Source organism: Gopherus evgoodei, chromosome 11 (genome assembly GCF_007399415.2).
Source record: "Gopherus evgoodei ecotype Sinaloan lineage chromosome 11, rGopEvg1_v1.p, whole genome shotgun sequence".
Lineage (NCBI taxonomy): Eukaryota > Metazoa > Chordata > Testudines > Testudinidae > Gopherus > Gopherus evgoodei.
Window position 1 is genome coordinate 39,838,803 of NC_044332.1, and position 20,350 is coordinate 39,859,152.

The window sequence follows — 20,350 nt, forward strand, 5'->3', positions numbered from 1 at the left end:
TGAGTACTGGCAAATAGCTGGAAAACAGACGAGTTCAGTTGTATGTATGTTCAGGATAGGTGTTAGACTTGTAGCAATGTGCCTAGTCTATAAAATGCTTGTAAGTTGCTGTGTGCATTAATATTACTTGTAATGTAAGGTACATACTGTAAGGTAATATGAAAGTTTTGCTTTACAATTGTAAAAATGCCTGCTCTGAACTTGTGAACCTGGGCAGCAGGAGTGGTGCTTCCACCTACCAAAAAGGACTATCAAGACTTAATGGGCCAAAAATTTGTTGATTGTCCCATCCACCCAGGAAAAAGTTACATGCAGGAGCTCTCATCCCATCAGTCTGAACTCTGGGGGAAGATCAGGTAAAGATGCTCACACGAAGAAACATTTGTCTTTTTGCTGTTTGGACTCTCACAGCGACTGGAGGTAAGAAACAAAATCAGAGATCCTCAGAGTCAACGTGGATTACCCTTAAAAGACATTCAGTGCTGACAGATTACTACAGCTCTGTCACCTTTTGGAACCATAGATTGTAACTCATTTGTGCTTATATGTTGCCCACTTTAACCTTGTAAATAACTCATTTATTTTTCTTAATTAATAAATCCTTAGTTAGTTCACTATAGGATTGGCTATCAGCATTGCCTTTGGTGTGAATTCTAAGGTATAAATTGATCTGGGGTAAGTGACTGGTCTCTTGGGACTGGGAGCAACCTGAATATTTATTGATTTTTGGTATAAGTGACCATTTATCACTAAATCCAGCTTGCCTGGGTGGTAAGATAGACTGGAGTGCCCAAGGGGACTGCTGTGACTCCACGGCAAGATTGTTACAGTCATCCAGGAGTTCACATCTGTAACTGAGTTGATGAAATTAATTATAGAACATCCCACCAGTCTTGGGTGTTTGTCCTGCTTTTTGATAGTCTGCCCTGAGGTTGGCACTCGTGGTCATGAACCATTCCAGACAGCATGACAATGACCACAAAGTCAGACTGCAGCCTATAGCTGCAGGTTCAAAGTAGTATAGACACAGGAATTGCTGCTTAGGCCTATTCAGGCTATCCCAGATTTTCCAGTCATTCTTTTCACCACTCTATGAGTCACTCAGTAAGTAAAACCAACCAAACACTCTTTTGGTCTGACTTCCAGCAGCAAACGCAATGCATGGAGTCAGAGAACCCTAATATCTCCTCAGTGTCTTTCCATGGCCAGACTGGAGTTCTGTCTATTGAATTTCAGTCTAGGGATTTATATTGTGAGCAGTAGCATCATATCTCAGCTACTTGAGGCGAGTTAGACCCTCAGATAATACTACTTATAATTTATAGAGCACCTTCCAGTGGAGGATTTCAAAATGCTCTATACCGCTTTAGTTAAGGCATGCAATCTGCATTCATGTGTTACCATGGAGATGTCATGTGGGTCTCTGTTCACGTTCCACTGGAACAGAGCCACATCACAAGGATGATCCTAGAAAGATTAAAAAAAGAAACCCTCCCCAGAGATTTTAAGAACTAACAAGGTAAGCTGAGGAAAAATCATATTGAGCAAATGAGGAAATAGCCTAGATACAGAGCAAAGCCTGGCCTGAGTCTGCAGCATTGAAAACCAATATACACAAGGAGTAAATGTGACCAGACACTAGAATGAAGCCTTGGACAAAAGATTGAAGAAAATGATGAACTGACAGAAATCTTACAACTTAAAATAAAGGAGGACAAAAATCTGATTGTTAAACTGTTTGTACATGTTTTAGTTCATGTTGTCACATGTTTTGCTTGTGGGCATGTCCTGTAACCAACAAATCTGTGTTGATTCAATTCATATAAATATATATAAATCTAAAGCAGCAAATAGCTTTCACTTGGAAAAAAAGAGGCCACTTTTTGAACATCTGTCTCTACTGTATATTACTGGCAGATTTTTTTCTAGATCATTTTGAATGTCTAGGAAGATGACAGTAAGTTAAAATAGATTCTAGGTGATAGGTTAGAATGCTAATAATTGTGCACTACTATAGAGAATTTCTTAGCAGTGTAATTGCTTAACTTGCTGTATCCAGGGACAGAGCAGATACTTACTGGTGTATCATTTCAGTATTTTACTGGTGGTCTCATCAGTTTCTGTAGCATTTAAGCTTTGAGTAAAAGAATGAAGTTTCTAGGCTTTATGGGTGCAAAGATAACGTTCATATCATGTACTGATACCATATTACTATACTAAGTTTTTTTTTTAAGGTATAGAATGTCCCCATATTTGCTGTGACGCTGGCATGCCAGCTCATGCCAAGACCCCTAGGCCTCACTGAACACTAACAAATGCATAGCTGGAAACCAGTCTGACTCATCTATTAGTTAAAATAGGTATTAGATTTATAGAGAGGTGTGTAGTGTTTGGAAATGCTTATGCGTTGCTGCATGCATTTATCTCACCTATAATATCTGTATCCTATGTTATAAGGTAGTTGTGACAGTATTCACACACCACTGTGGTGCCTCCTGCTGGCTGTCCTAGGGACTGGCTCTGCTAGCCAGTTCACCCTCTTCTGGTGGTTCTCTCCGCCATCACTTCTGCTCCAGGACCCACATTACTCGCAGGACCACGGTGTCCTCTTCATGACACAACCCTCCGACCATGCCACATGCTGTTCTCCCCTGTTCTGGGGGATCTGCAGTCTGCTATCCAGCCACTTCCTTCAGTGGCAACTGCAGCCAATTGTCTGGCCACTTCCACAATGGCAAGCGGGGACGGACCTGGGCCTGCCCACTATTCCGAGTCCCAGACCAGGGACCCTGTAGATGGCCGCCACTTGCTGTGTCCCCTCCAACTCCTCAGTTCATTTCCCTGGGCCACGTCCCCACAGTTCCTGGCACTTTCTTCGCCCTTGCCTCAGGGCCTCAGCTTGCAAATGCCTGCAGCCAATCTTTAGCTACCCCCCCCCCCCAGTCACTGCTAGCACTGCTCTGTCCAGGATGCTAGTTCTCTTCTGCCAGGCAGGAGCCTGATTTTCCCTAATCAAGCTCCAGTCAGCTACTGGACTTGCTCTGCCCTGCAGCTCTTCTTATATGGACCTGCCTGGCCTTGATTGGCTGCTCCTTGTAGCCCCTTTCCTATTGGCTGCTTTTTGCACAGCTGCCCTAGGGCTCTGTTAACTCGTAACAAGTCAGTGTGTGGCAGGTGCCCCTTCAAAGTAATATTTAAGTGTTTGCTTTGTAACTATGAAACTGGAAACCCCCATAGTCAGGAAAGAAGCATTACTAAGTGTGAAATACTAGTTTACCACAAGAGATGTCATCTCCTGCCCTACAAAGGCCTATAGACACCAGACAAACCACCGGGGAATATCAGTGGACAAAAGACTTTGTTGATTGTTTTCTCCACACCCATGAAGAGGGGACATGCACAAATATTCATCCCATTGCAGCTTGAACTCTGATGGAAGGGCATAAAAAACCCTGTCAAGAAGAAATTATCATCAATATGCTGCTTGGAATTCAAAGAGGGCAATATTTCTAAGCATAAGCAAGAGATCCCCAAAGCTGCTTAGCTTGGGTTAGCCCTAACAGACATACAGAGCTCGCATATTACAGCAGCTACTGTTACATTTTGGATCCTAAGATGTAACTCATTTATGGGTGTGTGTATATTTATCTGCTTTAAACTTGTAAAGAACTCATTTCCTTTTCTTAAATAACAAATAGTTAGTTAGTTTATTATAGGATTGGCTACAAGCACAGTTTTTGGTATGTGATCTGAGATGCAGTTGACCTGGGATAAGTGGCTGGTCCTTTGGGACTGGGAATAACCTGAATATTGTTGTGATTTTTCATGTGAGGGACAATCTTTCACAGAGGCAGCCTTGTTTGGGTGGCAAGATAGACCAGAGTACCCAAGGGCACTATCTGTGATTCCATATTAAGGCTGTTATAGTGCTTGAGGAGTTCACACTTGATACTTAGTTGGTTAAATCTAATGATAGAACACACAACGTTCATGAGCCACTCTAGATAGCCTGACATATGCCAATGTGTGTTATCTCTGAAGAATAATGATGATGATAGTCACTTTTAATTCACAGTTGATACATTTATCACAAACATCCAGCTACTCTGAGACTGTAGATGTGATGTGAGTGGAAGAGAAAAGAATATCACTATGTCAAATGTTAGCACTATTTTTCACCCTTCTTTGGTCATCCACTAATGCCTGCACAGCCCAGCAGTTGTGCAGCTGCCTTCATGGATTATTCATGCTACCATAAATGATTCCAGTGAGAGAAAGTGCACAAACAATCACATGGTAAAACACATTCCCCACTCTCATCACAACTTGGTCTGTTGCTCTGACTGCAGAGGACCTAACAATCATAGAATATCAGGGTTGGAAGGGACCTCAGAAGATCATCTAGTCCAACCCCCTGCTCAAAACAGGACAAATCCCCAGACAGTTTTTTTTTAAACCCCCATTCCCGAAATGGCCCCCTCAAGGATTGAATTTACAACCCTGGGTATAGCAGGCTAATGCTCAAACCACTGAGCTATCCCTTCCCCTACAGAATGTAAACTCCATGCAGGGTGGGAATCAAGAGCAGATGGAGTTGTCACTCATTTGGTTGCCTCCCTGGCCTTGTCTTCACTGAGGGGAAAAAGCATGTTCTAACTTGAATTAGTTAACTCAATGCAAATTCCTAATGAAGATAAGGCAGTTTGTAGTTTTCACATGAGCTAGCAGGCCAAGTTAAAGAATTAACTCACTCAGGTTAAGAACACACTCTTTTTACATTTACATTGCAAGGATTTGGCTTGGGATATTTTAAAAATTTTCCTCTTTCAATAATAAAAAGATCTAGTATCTTGAAAAAAGAAAGAGGAGTACTTGTGGCACCTTAGAGACTAACAAATTTATTTGGGCATAAACTTTCGTGGGCTAAAACTCACTTCATCAGATGCATGCAGTGGAAAATACAGTAGGAAGATATATATAAACACAGAGAACATGAAAAAATGGGGGTTGCCATACCAACTCTAATGAGACTAATCAATTAAGGTGGGCTATTATCATCAGGAGAAAAAAACTTTTGTAGTGCTAATCAGGATGGCCCATTTCAAACAGTTGACAAGAAGGTGTGAGTAACAGTCAGGGGAAAATTAGCATGGGGAAATAGTTTTTAGTTTGTGTAATGATCCATCCATTCCCAGTCTTTATTCAAGCCTAATTTAATGGTGTCCAGTTTGCAAATTAATTCCAGTTCTGCAGTTTCTCATTGGAGTCTGTTTTTGATGTTTTTTTATTGAAGAATTGCGACTTTTAGGTCTGTAATTGAGGGTCAGGGACGTTGAAGTGTTCTCTGACTGGTTTTTGAATGTTATAATTCTTGACGTCTGATTTGTGTCCGTTTATTCTTTTGTGTAGAGACTGTCTGGTTTGGCCAAAGTACATGGCAAAGGGGCATTGCTGGCACATGATGTCATATATCACATTGGTAGATGTGCAGTTGAACGAGCCCCTGATGGTGTGGCTGATGTGATTAGGTTCTATGATGGTGTCTCTTGAATAGATATGTGGAAAGAGTTGGCAAGGGGCTTTGTTGTAAGGATAGGTTCCTGGGTTAGTGTCTTTGTTGTGCGGTGTGTGGTTGCTGGTGAGTATTTGCTTCAGGTTGGGGGGCTGTCTGTAAGCGAGGGCTGGCCTGTCTCCCAAGATCTGTGAGAGTGAGGGATCATCCTTCAGGATATGTTGTAGATTCTTGATGATGTGCTGGAGAGGTTTTAGTTGGGGGCTAGTGGCGTTCTGTTACTTTTTTTGTTGGTCCCGTCCTGTAGCAGGTGACTTCAGGGTACTCTTCTGGCTCTGTCGATTTGTTTCTTTACTTCAGCAGGTGGGTACTGTAGTTTTAAAAATAGTTGATAGAAATCATGTAGGTATTTGTCTCTGTCTGAGGGACTGGAGCAAATGTGGTTGTATCTTAAAGCTTGGCTGTAGACAATGGATCGTGTGATGTGGTCTGGATGAAAGTTTGAGGCATGTAGGTAAGTATAGCGGTCAGTAGGTTTCTGGATAGGATGGTGTTTATGTGACCATTGTTTATTAGCACTGTAGTGTCCAGGAAGTGGATCTCTTGTGTGGACTCGTCCAGGCTGAGATTGATGGTGGGATGGAAATTGTTGAAATCATGGTGGAATTCCTCAAGGGCTTCTTTTCCATGGGTCCAGATGATGAAGATGTCATCAATGTAGCACAAGTAGAGTACAGGCGTTAGGGGACGAGAGCTGAGGAAGTGTTGTTCTAAATCAGCCATAAAAATGTTGACATACTGTGGCACCCAGAGCAGTGCTGCTGACTTGAAGGTATATATTGTCCCCAAATGTGAAACAGCTGTGCGTGAGGACAAAGTCACAAAGTTCCGTCACCAGGTTTGCCGTAATATTATCGGGGATATTGTTTATTTCTTGATTATTTATGAATACTTGAAATTTATAAGGTTTCTAGCCTCATGCTGATTCAGAGGTGTTTTCTCTGGAACCCCCCAAAAATTAGCTAAACAAGCCTCCTTTCAGGCTGTTCAACTCCCAAAGATGGTGATGGGGCTGAATAGGTTTAAATGAGGACAGAATTGACCATTGTGTGTAGAAATGGGGGGACCCCATTGCAGTCCAACACCCAGCAAAGTTCAGTTGAAGTTCACTCCACCAGCCTACTAACAACACCTGTTTTTATGCAGGAATGAAGACTGGAGTACACACAACAGATGTTAAAGACAGTGAACAAATCTTTTTAAGCAATTACATTTAATTAAGATACTGCATGTTATTTACAGAAAACATACATTACACAATTCCTACACATAAAGTGCAGACCAAGTATAAAGACAGAAAAACTGTACTTCAATTACATGCTAAATAAAATAAATAAAAAGCAATTATTCTGGCACAATAGCTATGACATAAACAAATAAATACTCTAGAACATGATGAATTAACTTTTCTATTTACAGTCTATTTGAAAGTGCAAAACAATTGCTAAAAATTGAAATATTTGTAAATATTTAAGCCCAGAAAGTGTGTTTTAATAATCCACAACTAATTGTAGCTGATATTTAAGGCTACAATGTCCAGGAAAATATTGTCTTTGTGCATTTTGTGCTCTTTTGGAACCAGTCTCTTGCTACCTTTATGCTACTAATTTTATGAAGCTCATTGCTTCAAATGGAAATTTTCTAAAATCCTGGTTGGTAGTTTAAGAAAACCTCAAAAGAAGTAAAATTACAAATATTAACCTATTTATCATTCAAAACATGGCAGTTCAGTCCAGCCACGGTAACTTAAATGGCCAGAGTACTTTACAGTTGTAGGCAAATGTGGTTAAGATGTGAAATTATTATTAATACATGTAGTATTTAATAAGTAAATGTTTTTTTCAATAGCTCCCTGAATACCAAACCCTGGAAATATACCATTGGACCTAGCTTGGGCCCAAATTCTGCCACTGGTTTCTTACATACATCTCCCATTGAAGTTAATGTGAACTGAACATGCAAAGCTAATGGCAGAATTTGGCCCAAAAGTGAATAATAAATCTTAAAATATTGTATTTTTAATTAGATAGAAGAACCATTGCTACATTTCTTAGAACTATTAGGAGTTTTTGGTGCACATTTCACCGGCTATTCCGGCAATTTTTATCTCTTGTTTTTATTTTCACCATTTACAGGAATTTTGCCTCACCTTAAAATGAATTAACAGTACACAACATGTGCACGCTCACAGTTACAATGTATAAACTCTTCATTAGTCAAACTTCTCTGAGGGCTGGTACATTGTGCGTTACCTAGGATTTTAGAATATGTTTTTGCTTATTTTTGTAGTGGCAATGCAGTAGCAGAATAAGTGGAGTTTTAATAGAGGACCTTGACTGGAAAAAAATCATTTCTTGTAGTCACTTTCAATGTTTATGCTCGACGTGGTTCTAGTCGGTGAGACATCTGTGATAAAGTTCTCTGGTTGTCAATCACATTTAATTGTCGTACGTAGCTCCGTACATCCTGATGGTTCTTATTAGTTAGAGCTGCGTCAGGATCTGAAGAAACAGAAATGATGTAGGATTGGTACACTTGGTCAAACAAAAGCCTGAGCAGAATATATACTCCTCTTTTCAGAAATCTACTATAAGTAAACACCAGATACTGGTGCAGTAAAAATAAAATGTTTAGAAATCTGTCTTCCACTAGTCTTCTCCATTTGAATTCACTCTCCCCAGTGTATTTTATATTTTTATTATCTTGTATTATTTTCCCCATTGAATAACTCTGCTTCCTGGTGTCCTTGGCTACATTCTCTCAAATTGATGGCCTTTGGGTGAAGTTTTATACCTAGCTTAATAGTCAATAGTAATAATTACACATCTAGTTGGTACAGTTTAACAGTATAGTAATATCAACTGTTGACCTAGGAGAGCTCACACTGGCCCAAAACTGTAAAATTGCTTTAGGTCTCCTTTATGAACCAATGTAACCCTTAATTCATTATTATTTAACATTTGCAAGGGGGTGGTGTTTAGTGGCCAAGCAGCTTCAGACCCATTATGTTAGGTGTCGTAAAAACACATTATATGTGACAGTCACTGGCTTACAATCTAAAATCTCCCTGGGCCAGATTTGTCAAGATATTTTAGCTCTTGAAGATGGAGATAGGCACCAAGTGGAATTTTCAAAAGTGACTACCACCTAACTGATTGGTTTCAGCAGGAGTTAGGTGCTCACATGCTTTTGAAAATCCCACTAACTGCTTATCTGCATCTACGTTACTATTGTTATTCATGGTAGCTAGATTAAAGTTAGCATGGTTACCCCTACCCACACTACCATCACATCTTCACTTGCAGTGTAGACAAACCCATAGGCGGAGTCTAAGCTACAACCTGATCAGCTAACACAATTGTAAAGGCATTAAACTGTGTCTACATGAGGTATAAGGGCTATTTAAATCAAGTTAGTTAACTTGATTTTTAAAAGCATTTATCTAGACATTCCCTAAATGACCACACAAGGTGGTAGCCAGGGAGAATCAGGTCTTTTGTGTTTAATTTCATCACTTTTTTACTCTAGCTATACAATATAATGTAATTGCACTGTATGCATTCCTGCAATATTTATTAAAGTATTGCTATATATTGTTCCATAGACTGGTGACTTCAGAGCTGAGCAACTGCTGCTTCACAGCAATATACACTAGGTGCTTTACAAACGTTTACTCTTCTTTTAGAAAAGAAGATGATGCAGAATCTACACGAGGTGCAAACTAAAGGGTTTACTTTATTCTCAATGTATGTGCATATGTCCATGGACTTTAACTTAAGATATGTGTGCGTGTTTACATTTAGAAGATAATGAGAGGATATTTTAATTTCTAAATAATTTATATCTGAAGGTCTCAGAGTGCCTAATAAGTCAACATTAAAAAAGAGATGTCCCAGAGATATGTCCCAAAATTAAAAAAGAGATATGTCCAACCGAGATGTTGGCTGGAACAAAGAAAAAGTTTAGGCAACATGAGATTCTGGAGCTAGGATGGAAAAAAATCTATCCCATTGTAAGTGTTTCTTTTATTCTGCTTTCTGTGAAGAAGGATAAGTGGCTGCTGTGTTAAAAAGAAAATCAGAGACTGAGTGATGCTCTTTAGCAGAGTGAGGCTGAAATTATCCAGTCTGGTTGATCACACCTCTGTCATTGTGCATGACCAAAAGTATGGTGAAACTATTGAAACAATAGACTCAAAATGCATTATCCAGTATGTCTCTATCATCCACAACAAACTCATTTTTAACATTCCCATTGCCAATGATAATTCTGACAATGCACATATTGCAATACACTTACTGAAAGATTGGCTTCGGCAAAATTTCACTGTCCTTACAGTGTTGGCGATCATACGCTGAAAAGAAAATGTATTTTAAGTGTCCTTCTTGGTGGAAGATGCAAAGAGAAAACAAACATCGTATTTCATCATCATCTGAACTAAGCACAGGTCTGAAGATACTGACAAAGTCAATTAAAACATATTCATATGACGTTAATGATTCAGAATTTTAACTTTGCCCTGACATTTTGGGTCTGATTCTCATTTACACAGGCCTCGAAGTGGGCATAAATGTGACTTCCATTTCCTAAGTGGTGTAAGGGGGCCTTAATATAAGTGAGAATCAGTTCCTTTAATATTTAACCTTGCTCCCATCTTCACACGACACAAAAGGGTTATCCCAAGCCCTCTGCACATGAATACTCAAATCTAATTTTAAGGTCACTAGTTCCTAACAGCAAGGACATTCTAGAACACATTTCATTACATTACTGAGCACTTTAAGATATTTCACATTTTATTACGGATTTGAGTTAAAATGCAGCTCCACTTTGAAAAGTGGCTGTAGAAGTGGCATCCTGGGGATCCATGTTTATTGATTTCCTGATGAAATGTGCTCAGTTTATAATTAAAAAGCGGATTGGTGGAAACCTGGCCCTACTGAAGTCAAGAGGAGTTTTGCCATTGACTTCAGTGGCGCCACAATTTCACCCATGATTTTTCTAACTACCAGTCCTGCAAATTCAACTTGGATTCTTTTCTTTTTCTATGGCTAGAGTTGAGACTTTTGTTGATAATTCACAGGAAGGAATAGAGTCCAACTCTGTCCCTCCTAGATGTGCTTGCTTTGCAGTGGAAACAAGAGTGAAATGTAGCAAAAAATTTATTGCAGTCCCTAAAGTAAGCCACAATGATTCAATAAACATGGGGGGTAGATCTGATAAGGAAGAAGTGCCATTTTACAGTAATGTTTCAGAGTAGAACTGCTGCTCATTAAACAAAAAGTAAGGAAGCTGAAATCTAATTCTACAACCCCAAACTTAGCTCACTGGCTCAATTGTCACCTGATAGATAATGTTCTCCTGGCTGAGCAAAGTATCAGTTAAATTACAACTTTAGGAGTAAATCTGAATTCCCATAGTTGGGGAGTTTGATTTAGGCATGAAAGCTTGTGGTTTAATTTACTTATTTAAATTAAGAAAAAGAAGTAGGAAAAAAGTTTCAAATGGCAAAACTGCTATTGCTACAAGGAATCTGAAGTTTGTTCACATGTGTTCCAACACATTTAACATGTTAAACTATATTCTAATAGTTATATGTTAACTTACTTTCACAGCATATTCTCAACAGGCTGTTTTACACACACTGGAAATTAAGAGGATCAAGAAAATTCTAAACCCATACAGTGGAATAGCCTATTTCCAATTAGTGAGTAGTGAGAGAATTGTCTGGTTAAATTTAGATGCCTCGCAAAAAAAATCCACAGATTAGGCTTTTATGTGAAAATAAAATAGGTCTTAATCCAACAGCTCAGAGGAAAATAGTAAGCACTACTCCAGAACAGGCTTGTAATTGACATTTTTCATACACATGAATGGAGTAATCTCAGACATTTTAATGCAGCATGTAAATCAGACCATGACTGGCATGACTGTTGATCAGCACGAGAAATCTAATACCTACAATACAATATGTAACTAGCCTGTGATAGTGCCCAAGAGGTGCCCGAGTGTACATCACAACTTTGCCAATGTTTTGGGGCATATGGACCAAGGATTATTTTTATACTCTCTAGATAAACAGATGCACAATTAAACAGATAAAGGGCCCTCAAGTAAAAGTAAAAGTAATTTTAATGCTACGTTACCTTAGTTCTTTTTACATTTCTCCAAATCATTATTATTACTTGTCTAGTACTACAGGTGTGCATGGCATTCTCCTTTAGGTGTTTACAATCTAAGGCTCCAATCCTGCAGATTCTCTTGCATGATGGTTAGTTGCTTGACCTGTATATTGCTGGGTGTTTGTTTGAAACATGCAGCCTTATCTTTCTATACTTATAAATCTTCAGTGTCTTAGGCTTCAGTTCACAAAATATTTGAACTGAGCCATGAAGTTTGGATCTAGAGCTATATTCAAACTTCTCCAAAGTTTGATTAGTTTTGGATCAAATTTTATGGTTAAGAATCTTACCTTGCGGTAACAGACAAGCATCACTGAAACTTTTTCACCCCATGTATTTTCTTTATTTTGGGAATGTTCTGTATATTGGAGTAACATTTGGGATCAGGACAAGTCTATTGTGTGCAGTTCAGAAAGAGAAAAGAAATCAGGAGTATGAGCTTCCAAAAGTTCTAACTCTAAGCTTCTCCCTTTATGGACTATCCAAAATTAGGAAAATGGAAGTTGTGCATTTAGCCTTTTGTTGGGATAGAAGTATCTTCTCACACTGAACTGTCTGAAGGATTCCATTTTAAGGAGTGGTGTTGCATGGCTCTAAAGATAGTCTCATCCAATCCTTTTCATTCGTAAGGATGCAGGTAGTGATGCAACAGCAAGGCTTTTGGAACTGGGAGTTAACGCAGCAGAATATGTTGCTTCAACCCAATGAGATGACCCCAGAAGCACACCATACATCCTACAAAAAGCCCCATTCACATGGCTCTTTGTATGTCCTGTACACTTTACAAATATTGACACAAAAGGTGTGAGTTGGACATATCACTGACTCATAAAGAAAAAACAGAATTATTTTACCAGTGCCTTGCAAATGTGGTGGATTCTCTTCTTTTGATCCATTAACAGCAGAGTTTTACTACATGTAGGTGAAGGGTTGTATTACTGAGCAAACATTAACACAGAAGTTCAATTGTCAGCACCTTAAACTTTTCTTCATCTTTGGATTGCCTCAGATTAATATCTCCAAAAATTAGCTTGTGTTTACTCACTATGCTAAGAAAGACCATTATTGAAAAGCCATATAAACCTAAATATGGAGCCATCTGAAATAGAACCAACCATGTAACACAATAGCAACTGCTACTATCAGCATGCTATATATACACAACAATATTGTTTCAAGTTTTATGCTGCCTAGAAGAGTGGCAGCAGGCCAGCACATTATCTGCTAATCCATTCCTAGCCTAGGCTTCTAAATGTTATAAATATTCATATATGCCATAGAAAACTACCAGGGACTTTAGTCACACACTTTCTGCATAATCTTTATGTTCAAAAAATGAAAGTATGTCTACTCTTTTTTTGCATAAGGATCAGAATGTGAAATCCGTTTTGTTCATAACCACAAAACCTGAAAACCAATATGCACAAATTCTCTAATCCTCATTTCACACCTCAAGGATGAAGAGACTCAATAAAAGAAGAACCAGTGACCAGCTTTGTAGCTTGATGGTACTGTCTTTGTGGTGCCATAGGAAGATGGGCCCTAGGTTTCAGAGCCACCGTGCAACTTCTATTCCCTCTGCACGTGCCACTACTGGTAAGCAGAGTGTGCAGAGGCTGCCAGGTAAATTGATCTCTGATCACACTGCCAGATGATTTAAGGAATAGTGTTGACATAAGCTCCAAAGGAAGTGCATCCCCTGCCTTCCCTTATGAAGGCACAATGCTGCAATGACAATCACATACACTCAGGTTATAGAGGGAATGGGAGGAAAAGTTGGTAAATTATGGCTTTCAAATGAATTGTGAGGGAAAAGATAAAGACCATGTTTGAATTCATTTGGGGACACAAATGTGGTATGGAATATAGCATCTTCACTTGGAGAGCCAGCCCCTGGAGCCATCCATAGAACAACTGTTCTAGAAAAGGGCTTGCCTAACATATCCCATCTATTTACAAAAACCTGTGAAATTGTTTAAAAATTGATAGGTTCAAAAGCAGTTCAACTTGTATGTAATATACTGTTATGTACTGACTTTGTAGGTTGCATGTTGCCCTCTAGTGGCTTTCCCACAGGAAGTAAACAGGAACTACTACTACTAACAGCTATGGGACTTCTCCTTTGCCTCAAAGGGTAGAGGTTTGTTTCTGAAGTTGAGAGATAAACGTGTGTGAGGTACCTAATTGTTGCATTTGTGGTCTACTACAGTCCTCTTCACTACTGCTTTACCTTTCTGCAGCTCCCAAATTGTATGTTCTCAACCTTGCAACAGCAGAACTTCTACAACTTCGCAAGCTAATTCCCCCTGCTAATTATGGCTTTGTCTTCACTGCCAAAAAGGGTGCATTTTTAGAGTACAATAGCTAATGCATGTTATGTAAAAATCCTAGTGGAGATAAGGCACAGCTTTTACTGCAATGTAGTTAGGTGAGATCAAATCTGGGTAGAGAGTACAATATTGACCTCATCTAGCTACACTGCACTTTTCTCCACTAGGATTTTCAGTAAAATAGCAAACACATGGTACTGTAGTTACTGTAAAAATAGAACTTTTTGGCAGTGAAGACAAAGCCTGTAAGGCACTAGTAATGCTACTGGTATGCTAATAATTCAAACATCTAATTACTGACAAAAATATTGATCATGCCCCCATAAATCCAGGGCACAACTCCTGCTATCTGCTGCCCCCTCACAGCTTCCCATAACGGTGTTACAAGGGCACACAAAGAGCAGGCTGTGATTTAGTACTTTAAACTTGTGATAAAATAATGTACGAAAGAGTTCTCACAAGTCTGAAAAAGTGTCAGTCTTTAAAAATACAGTTGAAACATTAAACAGAGATGAGAGTGAATAAGAAAGCTGTGCTGGTTGGAAGGATGTCATTTATTATGCTATTTCCAGTCTGGGTGGCCAATTACAAGCAGACAGTTGTTGGTAATCCATCAGCTGTTGGGACTGAAACTCTTTGGTGAGCATTCAGACATAGTGCTGTAGTTACACCAGAAGCAGAGGAACACCCCTTTTTGGAAATAAACAAGGATTTCAGTAGGGATCATCAAGAGATTTTTATTTGTAAGCAGAACAAAAGTTAAAATCTCATAATCAGGATGGATCAAAAGAAACTGTTTTCCAAAGGATGAAGAAATTCAGGACAGATCAATAATTCCTAACCATCAGAAGCAACTAGAGTTAACTATATAGCTAGAAATGACAAATCGCTAGATATGGCTCCTGGAGAAAATCTCCCACTGCCTATTTTCTGGTTTCTATCTAAAACTACATGAAAGGAGCAGAATATTGACAATGGTGTTGCTCAGAATTTATACCAGTGTAAATGACAGCAGAATTTAGCCAGTAATATGTGACTGCATGGCCTTGTCTTCACTAGGAAAAAAAATATTTTTTAGCCTGTGTTAGCTTAGACATGGTAACTAACATGTGACCAGGCAGTTGTAGTTGTAACATGAGTTAAAAGACTCAGATAAACAATAGTCTCCCTCCCCCATTTATTTATCTTGACCTGATAACACATGTAAAAACTAAAGACTGCCTTGTCCACACTAGGATTTTACAGTGTTAGCTAGCACATGCTAAAAAAAATCAAAAAAAAAAATCACCTTTTTTCCTACTTATTCCCTGTTCATCAGGTGCTTTTTATAGCTTTTCATTAACCTGCTCTATCTCCCATCTATTACAAAACTTTCTCCTTCCTTTCCCAATTTCTTGTCTCCTTCTCTCTCTATGTCCTCTTCTTGTCTTTCTTCATATGTTCTCTCTTCTCCATGCTTTCTCTCTACCTTCCTAATCTGTCCTTCTTTCCCCCTCAAGATCTTACTACTTTCATTTTCTTACAGTACGTCCATACTGTAATTTCCAGCCTAAGCAGAAATTCCCACACTAACTCAGATCGAGCTAGCATGCTAAAAATGAGTAACTGCAGCCATGTGAGCAGTGGGAGGGGCTAACTGCCAGAGTACGTACTTGGGGTCTCCCATGGGATTGTACTCAGGAGGCTGAAACATAGGCTACATGCCAAGCCAGTGAACTGAACTATGTGGGAGAGCTTTGACTGGAGGCTGTATATTGCTTGAGAGACCCATGTTTGTAGAAAGAAGCATCAGAAACACTACAGAAGTAGATAGAGAAAGCAGCAAGGAAGCCCCAGAGACATCCAGAGAAGTGCTTGTAACATGACCCTGAGGATATGTCTAAGCTGCAGATGGCAGCGTGCTTCCCAGCACAAGTAGATAGACACACACTAGCTCTACTTGAGTGAGTGCACTAAAAGCAGCAGTGCAACCAGGGCTAGCTGCCTGAGTACAAACCCACGGGGCCAGCCCCCTTAGGTACTTATGTGGGAAGCTAGCCCAAGCTGCCACCCTGCTACCCCCGACCACACTGCTACTCTTAGCACATTAGCTCAAGCAGAACTAGCATGTGTCTGGCTACCCACACTGGGAAACACGCTCCCAGCTGTAGTGTAGACATACCCCAGGAGAAAGCGCTTTTGGGTACAGTGTGGGCTGAAGAAGAGGCTTGGAACTGTGAGCACACAAACTGTCTCCTGTTTGATTCTTACTGTGTTCAGTGGAACAGAACTACATCAAAGAAATATATGACTTCATCATCTTTTTCCCCTCCTGTTGGAAACAATCCACAAGACCCTAAATATTGGATAACTGCTTGGGTCAAAAGGGATAACGCTGTATAAAACTACCTCTAAAATCTTCTGCTACTATTAATAAAACCAGGTTGTGGAGATACACGTTTGAAAAATTCCTTCTTATGGCTGGCAGACTCTATAAGTCTTGAGAAAAACAATGGTATGAAGTCAGTCGTCCATTTGGAATTGACAACTGTATATTATAGCAATAGGCAGCCAACGTACACACATACACACACAAAATCTGAATGCTGTCCTGATTCACTGTTACAATAATTAACACCACAAAAATATATAGTCACGGCAGGTGTTAATGTTATGCACGTTATGAGTCATCAATACATAAGCATTCAGTATGAAACTTTGCATAGCAAGAATTAATTGGATGGCCTGGACCTAGAGATACCATTCAGTAACCACATCCAGATTATCACTAAAGGGATTAAGCACTTTCTTTTGTCAGACTGGGGACTGACTAGAAGCCAACTCCAGGCAAACCCCTCTGAGGTTCCTGTGTATTGAACAACAACTTCAGAAAGGAGCTAGCACTTATGCTCACCTACTTAACTCATGAAGTCCTGGTCAAACAGTTCTTTCCCAGAAAGAAAGCTCGGGGCTGAGGCAGGAGAAGGGAACAGAGAGTGCTTATATGCAGTTAGGATATGCCTTCACTGTAGAACTAACTCAGGTTGATACCTGACATTGCCTCTAAGCCTTCTCCACCCCAAAAAGAACTTCTCACCTGAACGTGGCGGTGATTTTAACCCAGGCTATTCGGCTTGTCTGGGGCTGTAGGCTAAAATCTGAGTGATGCATTCAGTTGGGTTGATAATCCGCCCACATTGCAGTGAGCACACAGGCTAATCACTCAAATGCTGATAGGCCTTCCCACAATTCCCCCAAGTGCTTGAAAGGCAGACAAGTTCTCCCACAATTCACTGGGAAAGAATCAGAGTGGCTCAGCTTATTGCAGCACAAAGAACCATGGAATATGCTCCCACTAGTCCTAGCAGCACACATGGCTGACTGCAGCAAAGAGGAGGACACAGTAACTTGGGTAGGGCCTTGCACTGTGGTCTTACACTGGGGCTAGGCTTGATCATCTGAGTTAACTCTCAAGTGAAGACATACTCTGAGTAACCAATATGGACAATAGCAACCCCCCCACTTCTCAGTAGCAGGAAGATGTTTCTTAGCTGAGATTTCTGCAAAAGGAAATTGCCTGTGTGCAGTTGTTGCCACTTCTGTTCTAGGTAAACAGAACTTGTTTACAATTGTTAATACATAAATTACACTGGAACGTAACCCTGACTTTCCAACAGGAAGGAGAGCTACCACGCCTGGAAATTTGCCCTCAAAGTTTCAACAATGCAACTCAGTTTCAGAAGAAAATGAAGTTTGTGTGCCTATTTTGTATCTAGAAATCTCTTATATAAAACCATCAATTCTCTTTTGCACCACTGTAAATTTCAACATACAACCATAGCTGAGAACATACGGTACGTACCATTTTTTCAAAGTTTACTAGATTGTCAGTGAATGTCTTGTTCCCCTCATGAGTAAACGTCATGTCTGCATAGAAATAAATGCAATAGTCTTATAGATAATTGAATCATGACATACAAAACAGCAAAGCACTGTATCTCTATCTCTTCAGTTACAACAATCATACCATTTAATTGTTAAAAAGCCTGCTCCTTTCATTAGAGTGAAACTTGGAAAGATTTCTCACCAAGGCTAGTGCAACTGGAATCTGACATTCAGATTTACTGAAAACTCCTTCACCTATCTCCATGTCATGATTTTTTTTGAACGGAAAAGAGGATTCCACCCTCCACTGAGATTGAATTTTACTTTCTCTTATTGCCTTTCACTCTTCAAATATCTGACAACTATCTTTCACATGAATAAGGTTGGTAGATTTTCTAGATTACCTTTTATAAGTAAGGGCATGAAGGGAATTATAGGAGGGTCCAGTTTAGCTACAGTAAGCCTGTAGGCCCTATGGTTTCTTGATGGATCCTTAAAAAAAGAAGAGATCAGACAATTATTAGCACGGATCAAAAAGCAGACACTGTATAGCTTCATTTAAAATCCATGGTGTTTATTAAATGTAATTACTTTGTCTTGCAGCTTTAAAAAATGCAGCTTCAAAACAAGGACAGCTTTTATTAAATTTAATAGAAATATCAAATTTTTCCTCCCTCTAATAGATTTGCAGACACCGGAATAAAAAAAAATCCACATTACAAAATATAATTTCCCATATGTACAACGGGAAAACATGTTATAAAGCTTTTTCGAGTTTCCCAGATTGACCTTAAGTGGTATATAAATTCTGTCAGAGTAAGTTCCTAAGAGTATAATTTATTAGTCATACATGCTTATTTTAGCAGCACTAAAATGGGATCATAAACTTCTTAAATTCAAACAAGGACATATAAAATGTTCTGAATCGAGGAATTCAAATCAGTTACTCAGAAACTGAATTAGGACAGATTGTGCACAGAATAAAGGATCTATTGTCATTTACCATCAAGCTTTCAAACTCTGCATAGATCTTCTTGAACTTGCTTGGAAGTTTCTGTTAATAAAACAAAAACAGCAGAAAACTGTGTTAAATTCAATCTGCATTCAGTATAATCATTTAACTTTATATGTTTCTTGTAAACATCCATAAAGCAGGAAAAACTGTTCCTTTTGGAACAATGTGGTAATGTAAAATACAGCACGTCTCCTAGCAACCAGATTATAAATAGAGATGGGACTGAGCTACAAAACGTGGATCCTGATTTGGATCCAATCCTGAAGTTACCCAGTTTGAGATGTTCCGATTCAGATGTTGAATTGGCCCATTACAGTGACGTGCTGCAGCCAAGTAATTCGCATTCATATCTGGATCCAAAGTGCAAATGAAAGTTTAATTCAGTGTTCCAATTCAGGCCCGTCCTAATGACAGCCTGTTTGACCCAAAGCAATTCACAAAAATACCTTGGGCAGTATTATTTCAGCTGGACTTTTGGAATATTCACACCTGGGCACTTCCAGGAGATATTGTTAAGGCAAATGTATCATCAGCTATTATACAAATCCTTGATTCGCCTGGCATCCAAGGTTCAGTGTTCATTTGTTTGGGTTTAAGTTAATTAATAACTTTTCAGTTCACAATAGACACTGAAAATGAGCTTTTGTCAGCTATGCCTACAGTGAACAAAGGATATGGTGGAACATTATGAAATAGTTGCTTTCTATCTCATATTATACTAGAAATGTTGAGCAAATTTACTGGAACTGGATACTGGTATGTGAAAAAGACAGCTTCAACGATCACAGTAACTTTAATATTTCAAATTGAAACATGTCAGCTTTCTAATTTGCATTACAAATTTGAATATATTTCTGATCAAATCACATTACAACATTGAGCGGGCATCATAAGCAATAAAGAAATATTTCCTTAAAGTCAATTCTGCAGCAAAGTATTTCCTCTATTTAACAGACAGGTTATAGGAAGAGAGTACCACAGTAAGGCCTGGTCCACACTACAGCGTTAAATCGATTTAAACAGCTTTAAATCGATTTAATGCTGTACCCGTCCACACTACAAGGCACTTAAAATCGATTTTAAGGGGTCTTAAAATCGATTTCTGTACTCCTGCTCAACGAGAGGAGTAACCCTAAAATCGATATTACTATATCGATTTAGGGTTAGTGTGGACGCAAATCGAAGTTATTGGTCCCATTCTTTTACTGAGCTACCCAGAGTGCACCGCTCCGGAAATCGATGGTAGCCTGGGACCATGGACGCACACCACCGAAGTACTGTGCCCTAGTGTGGATGCGTAAAATCGATTTTATAAAACCTGTTTTATAAAATCGATTTTATTAATTTCGATTTTACTCTGTAGTGTGGACGTGGCCTAAGGGCCTCA

General features: G+C 39.2%; 1 protein-coding gene across 5 annotated transcripts in view; it reads right to left on the bottom strand.

Moving 5' to 3' along the window:
- Positions 1-6,833: 6,833 nt before the first annotated feature.
- The window catches only part of RAPGEF4 (Rap guanine nucleotide exchange factor 4), a 227,608-nt gene continuing 214,091 nt past the window's right edge, over positions 6,834-20,350 (bottom strand). For all 5 annotated transcript variants that reach the window (XM_030580527.1, XM_030580526.1, XM_030580525.1 and 2 more), the window contains 5 exons: positions 18,952-19,002; positions 18,353-18,440; positions 17,926-17,990; positions 9,872-9,926; positions 6,834-8,073 (listed from right to left, as the gene is read on the bottom strand). In XM_030580527.1, coding sequence (XP_030436387.1) covers positions 7,946-8,073; positions 9,872-9,926; positions 17,926-17,990; positions 18,353-18,440; positions 18,952-19,002 — 387 coding nt within the window. In that variant the 3' untranslated portion in view covers positions 6,834-7,945. The remainder of the gene's footprint in view (positions 8,074-9,871; positions 9,927-17,925; positions 17,991-18,352; positions 18,441-18,951; positions 19,003-20,350) is intronic.